The following is a 12,315-nucleotide window of genomic DNA, read 5'->3' as shown; positions in this document are numbered from 1 at the left end:
ATGGATAGATATAGATGGATAGATTATATGTAGGTGGATGGATGGATGGATAGATAGACCTAGATAGAGGGAGGGAGGGAGGGAGGGAGGGAGGGAGGGATGAAGGGTAGAGATAGATGATAAATAGGGAGACATAGACAGATGATAGATGATAGGTGTAGAGATCAGAAATTTAAAATATTTAAAATAAAATTTTATGTTGGTAGATACGTGTAAGATAGATAGATAGATAGATACCTGTAGATAGATAGATAGATAGATAGATAGATAGATAGATAGATAGATAGATAGATAGATAGATAGATAGATAGATAGATAGATAGATATGATTGGATTTCATCCATGATGCAGGTCTAATTGTTTATGTCATCACATTACAAAAAAGATGTTGAGATTTTGGAAAAAGTGCACTCATTCTGTTCAAAGGTGGGAAGCTCAAAATTCTCCCTATGATTAAAAATACAGGTAATCCTCAACTTACAACAGTCCGTTTAATGACCGTTCAAAGTTATAACAGCAATGAAAAAAATTGGCTTACAGTTTTTCACACTTAGGATTGTTGCAGCATCATCGTGGTCCCGTGATCAAATTTGGAACGCTTGGCAACTGGTTCTTATTTACGACGGTCGCAGCACCCCCCAGGGTCACGTGATCCCCTTTTGCGACCTTCAGAAAAGCAAAGTCAATGGGGGAAGCCAGATTCACTTAACAACCATGTGACTGACTTAACGACTGCAGTGATTCTCTTCACAACTGTGGCAAGGAAGGTCGTAAAATGGGGGGCAAAACTCACTTATCCAGTGTCTCACTTAGCAGCAGAAACTTTGAGCTCACTTGTGGTCGTAGGTTGAGGACTACCTGTACAACCATTTTTTTTTGTTTTCCCAGTTGAGTTGCTGTTTTTCTTCTTAGTTTTAAAGAGGCACACATATAGGAAGAAGGGTAACAGGAGGCTATGTGCCCAGATGCCAGTCTCCCATGTGGCTTGTTTGATGCCTGCCTGGCATGTGATCCGAGCTTGGCTGTTCCAATTTGCGTGCCAGGGAGACGGGCTCAGCCTGGAAACAGCAGTTTATTTAATTAGGTCAATCCCATCCGGAGGGAAGAGGGAAGGAAGCCGGGAAACCGGTTGGGCAATGCCAAAGTCAATTATTTCCCGGGCTTTGTTTTTCCTCTCCTTTGCCAACTCCTGGGTAAGCAAAGGAAAACATCCTTTTCATAGCCGGGAGCAAGTTTGCAGTGGGTGTGGAGGCCACCAGGAGAAGCCATTATCAATTTTGCACCCTTGGGGTCCGTGAGCAGCAAGGCAGCTCTCGCTACAGACATTGGTCGGGCCTAGATCGCTCATGGGCCAGGATTACCAGGAGGCTGGACTACATCTCCCATAATCTGCCAGATTCAAAGATGATTAGGGGACTGGAGGCTAAAACATAGAAGGAACGGCTGCTGGAATTGGGCATGTCTAGTTTAATGAAGAGAAGGACGGGGGGGGGGGGAGACATGATAGCAGTGTTCCAATATCACAGGGGCTGCCCCAAAGAAGAGGGAGTCAAGCTATTCTCCAAGGCGCCTGAAGGCAGGACAAGAAGCAATCAAGGAGAGAAGCAACGTAGAACTAAGGAGAAACTTCTGACAGTTGGAACAATTAACCTCCAGAAGCGGTGAATGCTCCAACACTGGAAGTTTTTAAGAAGAGACTGGACAGCCATTTGTCTGAGATGGTATAGGGTTTCCTTCCTGAGTAGGGGATTGGACTTGATGACCTCCAAGATCCCTTCCAATTTTATTATTATTTTGGATCATTGCACAGTCAGCCAGATGTTCAGATTGGATTTGGCATTTTGTCTACCTATTGAGTCCTTCCCAAGGTCCTGGGATAGGCAGATGTGGATGTTTGATGGTATTATAGATATCGTCGCAGGACTGAAGCAGTTCCTAGTAAGGCCGCCTTTTGCAATTGACTAATAGCGAATTTGTCAATGCCAATGGTGTTCAAGTGGTGCTCCAGTTGTTTTGGGATTGCACCCAAGGAGCCTATGACTAATGGTACTACCCTTGCTTGCTTTTGCCACAGTCTTTCTATTTCTATTTGTAGGTCTTTGTATTTTGTTATCTTCTCCAGTTCTTTCTCTTCTATTCTGCTATCTCCAGGCACTGCCACGTCCACTATCCAGACTTTTTTGTCTTTCTTATCGACAATTGTTAAGTCTGGGGTGTTATGTTGCAGGTGCTTGTCTGTTTGAATTCTGAAGTCCCAGAGCAGTTTAATTTTATCATTTTCTATGACTTTCTCTATTTTATGATCCCACCAGTTTTTGCTTACAGGCAAATGATATTTTTTGCAGATCTTCCAATGCACCATTGTTGCTACTTTGTCATGCCGCTGCTTGTATCAGTCTGTGCAATCTTCTTGCAACAGCTTACCAAGTGGTCCACTGTTTCTTCAGCTTCTTTGCATAGGCGGCACTTACTGTCTGTTGCTGTCTTCTCAATTTTGACTTTGTATGCATTTGTCCTTAAGGCTTGGTCTTGTGCAGCCAGAATTAGTCCCTCGGTCTCTTTCTTCAATTTTCCTGCTCTTAGCCATTGCCAGGTTTTATTATTATCTGCTTTCCCAGCTATTTTTTTAATGTATTGGCCATGTAGTGCTTTGTCTTCCCATGCCTCTATTCTGTTCTTCATTTGGTCTTTCTTGTAGGCCAGTTTGGTCTCTCCAGTAGTTAGTAAGCCTTCCTGATATACTAATATAATAATTTCATTATTATAGATTCAACCTAAGCACTAGGGGGGGGAATCCAATCTTCTTGAGGCTACCGGGTTGGGAAAGGCAAGGCCTACATACCCTACTTGGGGCAGAAAGGGTAGGCTTCTCTGACTGGCCTCCCTCACAGGGGGTGTTGTGCACCAGGGGCAGAGAGTGCCTGCTCTTCTGCCTGCATGGGGTGCACCCCTTCCTTATAATTACACGCCATAAGGTTGGGGTCAACTTTTAGCAGCCACTCAGATAGTCCTCAACTTATGACCACAATTAAGCCCAAGGATTTGTTGCTAAATGAGGCATTTAAGTGACTTTTGCCCCTTTTACGACGTTCCTTGCCACAGTTATTGCGTGAACTATTGCAGTTGTTAAGTTAGTAATACCGTTGTTAAGTGAATCTGGCTTCCCGCATTGACTTTGTCAGAAGGTTGCAAAAGGGGATCACGTGACCCCATCATAAATATGAACCAGGGGCCGAGCATCCAAATGTAAATCACCTGACCACAGGGACGTTGCAATGGTCATAAGTGTGAAAAAAATTGTCACTTTTTCCAGTGCCGTTGTAACTTTGAACACTAAACAAACTGTTGTAAGTCGGGGACCACCTGTAGATTGTACTGCCCCCTGAAAATGCTGCTTTGCAAAACCAGGGCTTCCAAGCATGTGCAGAGTTCCCCCAAGACGGTCCGCCCCCTCCGCCTCTCCTTCAGCCCCGCCCTTTGCCCACCCTGCCGCTCTCCCCCCCCACCAACGCCGCTTCTGCCCAATCCCGTCCTCTTTCGCCTCAACCGCTCCCGCCCCCTTCTTCCCTCCGCGGGCTCCGATTGGTCGGCGGTCAGGGAGCGCGAGTCGCGCGTGCCGACCCGCCGCCAGCCAATCAGCCGCTCCGTCCGGGCGGCGGCGGCGCCGAAACGGCAGCGGCGCGGACCAATGAGGCGCCGCCAAGCGCGGATCCCGCCCTCCTTCCCCTTCAGGCCGGCGGCCACGCCCCTCCCGGGTTGCCTGGCGAAGCCTGAGGCCTGGCCGGGGCCTTGCTCGCCCGTCGCCGCGATGCCGCACGGCTTCAAGGCTGGAGACCTGGTGTTCGCCAAGATGAAGGGCTACCCGCACTGGCCGGCCCGGGTGGGTGAGAAAGCCGCGAGGGAAACGCGGACCGGTGGACGGGCGGGCGGGCGGGCGAGCGGCGGGGGTGGAATGGGAAGAGCCGTCGCCTAGCAACCGCGCCCTCCCCCTCCCTCGTGGCGGGGGGCGTCTCCCCTCTCCCTCCCTCGGAGCGAGCCCTCCACGTGACTCCTTCGCGGGGGGGGGCAACCCCTTCTGCTCCATGGGGAGCTCTGATAAAAGTGGGAGGGGGGAGCTTTGGGGCTCTGCCCCCCCCCGTTGGCAGCAGGAGGGGAGGGGCGGGTGGCCCCCCCCTTTTTTGCAAACCTGCAGGCTGTTCTGCAAACCCCGTGAAGAGCCTGCACGCTTCGTGCGGGGGTGCAATAAGGGAAGGCGTGGGAACGCGTCTCTTCGGCGTGCATTCTCGGCCACTCGTGTTTTCCGTGCGAGGATGCAAAGATCCCCCCCCCCGTGGATGTGCGTGCAGGTGCCGGATGCGGTTGCTCGCTCTTGTGCCCTGTGGTTGTGTCCATGTTTGTGCAGTTTATGGGGGGGGGGGTTGCACCTATACTAGTATATGGAGTTCTTTATATGGGTGCAGGTGTGGGTGTTAACAGCCCGTTATTTGGTGTAGTGGTTAGGATGCTGGCCTAGAAACCAGGAAATGGTGAGTTCTAGTTCTGCCTTAGGCGTGGAAGGCAACTGGGTGACTTTGGGTCAGTCACCAGGCGATGGTGAGTTCTAGTTCCAGCTGTGGCATGAAAGCCAACTAGATAACTTTGGGCCAGTCACCAGGAGACGGTGAGTTCTAGTTCTGCCTTAGGCATGAAAGCCAGCTGGGTGACTTTGGGCCAGTCACCAGGAGACGGTGAATTCTAGTTCCAGTTGTGGCATGAAAGCCAACTAGATGACTTTGGTCCATTCACCAGGAGACGGTGAGTTCTAGTTCCAGCTGTGGCATGAAAGCCAACTAGATGACTTTGGTCCATTCACCAGGAGACGGTGAGTTCTAGTTCCAGCTGTGGCATGAAAGCCAACTAGATGACTTTGGTCCATTCACCAGGAGACGGTGAGTTCTAGTTCCAGCTGTGGCATGAAAGCCAACTGGGTGACTTTGGGCCAATCGCCAGGAGGTAGTGAGTTCTAGGTCTGCCTTAGGCATGAAAGGCAACTGGGTGACTTTCGGCCAATCACAGGGAGATGGTGAGTTCTAGTTCCAGCTGTGGCATGAAAGCCAACTAGATAACTTTGGGGCAGTCACCAAAGTGAGTTCTAGTTCTGCCTTAGGCATGAAAGCCAGCTGGGTGACTTTGGACCAATCACCAGGAGACGGTGAATTCTAGTTCCAGTTGTGGCATGAAAGCCAACTAGATGACTTTGGTCCATTCACCAGGAGACGGTGAGTTCTGGTTCCAGCTGTGGCATGAAAGCCAACTAGGTGACTTTGGGCCATTCACCAGGAGATGGTGAATTATAGTTCTGCATTAGTCATGAAAGTCAACTGGGTGACTTTGGGCCAATCGCCAGGAGACGGTGAGTTCTACTCCCGCCTTAGGCATGAAAGGCAACTGGCTGTGCATGTTTGTGCAGTTTATAGGAAGTTTGCATATATAGTATATAAAGAGTTGGGCCAGTCACCAGGAGATGGTGAATTCTAGTAATGCCTTAGGCACGAGAGCAATTGTGTGACTTTGGGCCAATCACCAAGAGACTGAGTTCTCGTCCTGCCTTAAGCATGAAAGCCAATTGGCTGACTTTGGGCCAATCACCTGGAAATTGTGAGTTCTAGTTCTACCTTAGGCACAAAAGTCACCCAGGCAGATTTTGGTCAGTCACCAGGAGATGGTGAATTCTAGTGCTGCCTTAGGCATCAAAAGCAGCTGGGTGACTTTGAGCCAGTCCCTCAGCCCAACCCACCTCACAGGGTTGTTATGGGGAAAAATAAGAGGAAGGACTATTATGTATATTTGCCATCTTGAGTTACTTATAAAGTCATAATGGCAGGATAAACATCATATACTATATACATTATACTGTGTATTGATTGACGCACACAAAATATATACAGTGTATGTGTCTGTATATACAAAGAGAATATATATGATGCCCAGCACTTCATAAAAGCTACAGGCTGCTCCTGGCCCAAGCATCAGGCCAGCGTTGACCCCCACGAAGACAGTCAACGGCTCCTGCTTGACCGTGGAAGAGTCATCTGCTTCTATGTCCAGGAGTAGCATAGTCCATAGTCTTGTTATCAAAGAATTGTTGACTTTCTCTTGCGTTACCCCATGATTTAATCAAGAGGAGTTAGGCTTGAACGTTTGGGAGCACTTTAGGCTTTTGTCAGTCTTCTGGAAGTTACATCTGAATACAGAATAACAGAATTGGAAGGGACCTTGGGAGATCTTCTAGTCTAACCCCTGCTCAAGCAGAAGACCCTTCACCATTCCATGAATGGCTGCCCAATCTCGTATCTGTTCAACAGTGTGCCAAAAAAGACAACAAACCATCTTAGCTATTCTGTTTTTTTTACCCAAGAAAGCAGAAAGCTACAAAAGGATGTTTTTAATCCACTGGGCTCCTCTGTTTGCTATCATTGGAACTGTTTCTTATCATGATCTTGGGTTTTATTTACGATTGTTCCTGCCGTCACGCTCCATGAGATTTTCACAGGTTGTGAGTTTTAAATGCACACACGCACACACTGTGTCTGCCCCACTTCTCTTCCCAAAGTCTTAGGCCAAACAATCAATACGGTAATAAAAGCATCTTGCTAACAAATGCTGCAATGAATTAGCACACCTCTTCCCTGAAATAACCATAGTTGTCTGAGGTTTAATGTTTTCCAGTTGATGCCAGAGGTTTTGAGCAAGGAATAGCTTGCTTTAGGGCAGTGTTTCTCAACCTTGACAATTTTAAGGCATGTGGACTTCAACTCCCAGAATTCCACAGCCAGCAATGCTGGCTGTGGAATTCTGGGAGTTGAAGTCCACATGCCTTAAAATTGTCAAGGTTGAGAAACACTGCTTTAGGGGGAAAAAAAATCTGTCTTCCTCTTGCATCCCCAGTTTTGTATAAAATTGGCCCTGTAGGCTGGTTGTTATTTTCAGTTTGATTATTTCGAATTCCCACTCCTTCTAGCACTGACGATGTTACCTAATTTGGTAATGAAATGGCTGCAAGAAAACCATGAAGCTCTGAGCGCATCAACAATTGCACCCAGTGTTGAAAGCTCTTTTTAAATTTGTTTTAAAAGTTGTATTGGGAACTGCCTTAGGTTGGTATTTAGAATAAAGAATCACAGTTGGAAGGGACCTTGGAGTCTTCTAGTCCAGGCTTTTCAACCAGTGGTACAGGTACCACCTGTGGCACATTGGCATCTGGCAGGTGGTACGCGGCCATCCTAGAAAAGTGGTAGTGGGGGAGGGGAATGAGCTGGACCGGTGGCAGAACCACACAAGCCTGAGCGAGAGACAGCTGGAGCTTCAGGGCTGCCAGAACTCAGTGGAAGCACCAGGATCAGTGCCGCTTTCCAGCTGATTGACGCTTCTTCGGGGCTGTCAGAGCTCAGTGGAAGCGCCAAGATCAGCGCCAGTCTCCAGCTGGAGCTTGGCACTGATCCTGGTGCTTCTGCTGAGCCCAGAAGAAGCGCCAATCAGCTGGAATGTTGCAGCCTCTCCAGGGTCTTGTGATTTACATTCAGATGCTTGGCCACTGATTCATATTTATGACGGTCACAGTGTCCCAGGGTCATGTGAAGTGACCAAAACCTGCTGCAACCACCCAGCAGACGGGGGGAATAAAAACCAAACACCCCCCCCCACCCCACCTCCGCTGCCAATCCTCAAGAGAAATGCTTACAATAATGAAAACCTCAGACAGGAGGAAGAGCGCCACCAGGCGGGCAGGCAGGTGTCTTGCTCAGCTGTGGCCTGGGGGGGCACTTTTTTCAGTGCCATTGTAACTTCGAACAGTCACTAAGCGAACTGTTGTAAGTCGAGGACTACCTGTACTTCATCACTTTTTTCCTTTTTTTGGGGGGGGGGGTCATCAAGTTTTTGACCCCTTGCTAGGCGACTGGTGGTCCTCGGATGTTGCCATACCCTCAAAGTGGTACAATGGGTGAAAAGCCTGAAAAGCCCTGTTCTAGTCCAACCCCTTGCTCAAGCAGGCGACCCAATGCCATTCCAGACAAACGCTTGTCCAATTTTTTAAAAGCCTCCAGAAGCACCCGCAACTTCTGGAGGCAAGTGGTTCCACTGATTAATTGAATGATTGATTGAGGGCGTTTTAAGTTAAATCCATCTCGCACACCTTGCAACGCGCCCAGAGCTGTCTCTTGCACCCAGGACTGGTCCTTTGCAGGGGCCCTGCTAGCTACCTCTCGCGCGTTTGAAATGAGTAGCCTTTAAACACACATCTCATCACAATTACTTATCCGCTTAATTGTCAAGCCGTATGCTCCCCACTTAATTAGTCTGCTAATCATCCTGTCAAATGCTCCATCGCAGGCTAAGTATCCATCACAGGTTTGCAGCGTTTTCCTCACAGTAGTGAGAAAAAAGAGTAATTGTTGGACATTTGGACTGGCTTGGGGTAATTACTAGGCTGATCTGAGGATTTCTGCTCCAGAATCTCGTTGAGGATCTTTTCTCAGCTAGTTCTCCGGATTTTTGCTTTCCTCCTTTTGAAAAAAAAAAATAGGGACAATAGGCACCACTTTTTCCAGGAGGTTTCAAATGCTGGACCGGCGTTTCCTCAAAACTTGATGGTTTGGAGATGAGGGGACTTCAACTCCCAGAATTCCCCAGCCAGCAAAACTGGGAATGGAAGTCCCCCCCCCCCAGCTTCAACCCGTCAAGGTTGAGAAACAGTGTGCTAGACCAGTGGTTCTTAACCTGGGCGATATCGCCCCCCCAGGCGCCGATTTCATTTTTCAGGGGGGCGACGGAACGAAAAGGGGGGTGATATGGGGGCGATGGAGCGAGAAGTTTTGGGGACACTTTTGAGACTTTTTCGTACAGTGAATCGCTGTCTATCTGTCGTACCAAAACATCAGATCGCTCGCTCTTAGTGGATTGAATTGTGTTTTCAAAGGTTCCTCCAGCTAGCTTCAGTACAGAACGCCGTACGTATGTGAAGACGCATCGCTTATCTTCATGCGCGTTGCGCAGCAGCCTCTACCCATACAGTGGCGCGCCATTGGCCAGAATATGGGAGATATGGGGAAAAGACTGGAAATAAATGATTTGTATCGATATGTCCTGAGGACAATTTTAAAGAAAACAAAACGAGTGTTTGCATAAATCGAAGAATTATTTCCTATGTTGTGATTGAGAGGTTATGTTGGGGGAGGGGGGCGATGACACCGTCCTCATTGGCTCAAGGGGGCGATTCGTTCAAAAAGGTGAAGAACCACTGTGCTAGACAATCAGAAGGTCACCAAAGGGGATCCCCGTGACCCCAGAACACAGCAGAGGTCATCAATATGAACCAGTTGCCAAGAAACCGAATTTTGATCACACGATCCTGGGGATGCTAGAAAAGTCGTAACTGTGAAAAACGGTCATAAGTTCTGTTTCTAAGTGCCGTTGTGACTTGAATGGTCACTAAATGAACTCTTGTAAGTCGAAGGTTACCCATATTCTACACCAGAGGTCACCAACCTTTGTCAGTTGGCAGACCGGAGGAAAAGGGAGGGGGAACCCATTTTACGTGCATGCGTGTGCGCGCATGGGGCCCTAAGCACGTGTGCGCCACAACGGGGTGGGGCTACCGCCCACATGATACTCGCTAGCCCTGCCCCGTTCTTGCGTGGCGCAGTGCCTTGTTTCTGCGTCCTGCAGCTGTTTTTGCACCTTGCAGGGCGGCGGTGGCCCGTTTTTGTGCCCCGTGGCGCAGCAGTGCCCAATTTTGTGCCCCGCAGTGCGACATTGGCCCATTTCTGCACGGCAGAGCAGCATCCATTTTTGCTCCTTGCACTTTGGCAGCGGCCCGCTTTTGCGCCCCACAGCGAGGTGGCGGCTCATTTTGGCATCCTGAGGCACGACGGTACCCCATTTTCGTGCCCCGAGGCACAGCGGCAGCCCGTTTTTGCACCCTGTGGTGCGTCCTGATTTTGCGCCCCGTGGCTGTGGCACTAGCCCGGGGGTAGGCAACCTTGTCTCTTTTATGACTCGTGGGCTTCAACTCCCAGAATTCCTGAGCCAGGAGCTGAGGGGAAAGGGAGAGGTTTCCAAGCTGAGCCATGCTGGCTCAGGAATTCTGGGAACTGAAGTCCACCAGTCATAAAAGAGACAAGGTTGTCTATCCCTGACCTAGATGATAGATAGATAGATTAGATAGATAGATAGATAGATAGATAGATAGATAGATAGATAGATAGATAGACAGACAGACAGACAGACAGACAGACAGACAGACAGACAGACAGACAGACAGACAGACGATAGATAGATACACCTAGATCAGGGGTAGGCAACCTTGGCTCTTTTATGACTCCTGGACTTCAACGCCCAGAATTCCTGAGCCAGCCATGCTGAGGGGAAAGGGAGAGGTTTCCAAGCTGAGCCATGCTAGCTCAGGAATTCTGGGAGTTGAAGTCCACGAGTCATAAAAGAGCCAAGTTTGAAGACCTCTGATCTAGGTGTATCAATCTGTCTGTCTGTCTGTCTGTCTGTCTGTCTGTCTATCTATCTATCTATCTATCTATCTATCTATCTATCTATCTATCTATCTATCTATCTATGCCAGGGATAGGCAACCTTGGCTCTTTTATGACTGGTGGACTTCAACTCCCAGAATTCCTGAGCCAGCATGGCTCAGCTTGGAAACCTCTCCCTGTCCCCTCAGCGTGGCTGGCTCAGGAATTCTGGGCGTTGAAGTCCACAAGTCGTAAAAGAGCCAAGGTTACCTACCCCTGCACTAGCGCAAGCGAGGGTGTGCGCACACACTGGCCAGCCTGTCCCGCAGCCCAGTGGCCAGTAGACCACGGCCCACTCCCGGGCCATTGCCCAAAGGTTGGGGATCCCTGTTGTACACTGCAATGTCTAAAAAAAGTCATCCTTGATATTTTTAGCACTCCTCACACACCTCTCAGCTCAATCTGAGTTTTCTCTTCATGATATCAGCCTACAGTTCAGGCTTTTGCTCCTGTTTGCGAATGGACCCTTAGCAGTTCTGACCTTGACTAAGTTCTTGTAAGGGCATATTGAATGTTTTCCGGCTTTCTCTCCCCTTTTCCCCCTTCACAGGACCTCCTTGCCATGTATACTTTGGGCAATTTTCTTTAGAAGTTCCCACCTGTTCAGAGTGTCTTATTTCCATCAACTTTCCTTGCTGTGGATTTATTTTGGGGCTATTTAGAGCTGTCCAAACAGACTCCGATGATGGAAAATATGTGCCTTTTGGAGCTGAAATGAGGGGCCCTTAGTGTTCTCTGAGAATAACAACAACAACAACAAAAAAAAAAGTTGGAAGGGACCTTGGAGGTCATCTAGTCCAACCCCCTGCTCAGGCAGGAAACCCTACACCATTTCAGACAAATGGCTGTCCAGTCTCTTCTTAAAGACTTCCAGTGTTGGAGCATTCACTGCTTCTGGAGGCAGGTTGTTCCATTGGTTAATTGTCCTCACTGTCAGGAAGTTTCTCCTTAGTTCTAGGTTACTTCTCTCCTTGGTTAGTTTCCATCCCTTGCTTCTTGTCCTGCCTTCAGCTGCTTTGGGGAATAGCTTGACTCCCTCTTCTTTGGGGCAGCCCCTGAGATATTGGAAGACTGCTATCATGTCCCCCCTCATCCTTCTCTTTGTTAAGCTAGACATATCCAATTCCAGCAGCCGTTCCTTATATGCTTTAGCCTCCAGTCCCCTGATCCTCTTTGTTGCTCTTCTCTGCCCTCTTTCTTGAGTTTCAACATCTTTTTTACATCGTGGTGACCAAAACTGGATGCAGTATTCCAAGTGTGGCCTTACCAAGGTCTTGTAAAGTGGTATTAACACTTCACCTGATCTTGATTCTATCCCTCTGTTAATGCAGCCCAGCACTGTGTTGGCCTTTTTGGCAGCTGCAGCACACGGCTGGCTCATGTTTAAGGGATTGTCCACTAGGACTCCGAGATCCCTCTCACAGTTGCTACTATTGAGCCAGGTACTACCTATACCAGGCAACTTTGGCTCTTTTATGACTCATGGACTTCAACTCCCAGAATTCCTGAGCCAGCCATGCTGAGAGGAAAGGGAGAAGTTTCCATGCTGAGCCATGTCGGTGTAGGAATTCTGGGAGTTGAAGTCCACGAGTCATAAAAGAGCCACGGTTGCCTATCCCTGCCCTATACTATATCTGTATCTTCCAGTGCTTAAGGGGCTGCCACAGAGAAGATGGGGGGGGGGTCCACCTCTTCTCCAAAGCCCCGGAAGGCAGGACAAGAAGCAACGGATGGAAACTAATCAAGGAGAGAA

The 12,315-nt window shown here is 48.7% G+C and overlaps 1 protein-coding gene across 1 annotated transcript in view; it reads left to right on the top strand.

Annotated features, from left to right (window-relative positions):
- The first annotated feature begins 3,717 nt into the window (after window positions 1–3,717).
- HDGFL2 (HDGF like 2) overlaps window positions 3,718–12,315 on the top strand; it is a 42,583-nt gene continuing 33,985 nt past the window's right edge. The window contains exon 1 of the mRNA XM_039332850.1: window positions 3,718–3,880. Within this exon, the coding sequence (XP_039188784.1) occupies window positions 3,809–3,880 (72 nt within the window). The 5' untranslated portion in view covers window positions 3,718–3,808. The remainder of the gene's footprint in view (window positions 3,881–12,315) is intronic.

The sequence above is a fragment of the Crotalus tigris genome, unplaced genomic scaffold, assembly GCF_016545835.1.
Source record: "Crotalus tigris isolate CLP2741 ecotype Arizona unplaced genomic scaffold, ASM1654583v1 scf7180000024465.619267, whole genome shotgun sequence".
Taxonomy (NCBI): domain Eukaryota; kingdom Metazoa; phylum Chordata; class Lepidosauria; order Squamata; family Viperidae; genus Crotalus; species Crotalus tigris.
The sequence above is the reverse complement of the archived record's forward strand: the minus strand, read 5'-3'. Positions and strand labels throughout refer to the sequence as shown.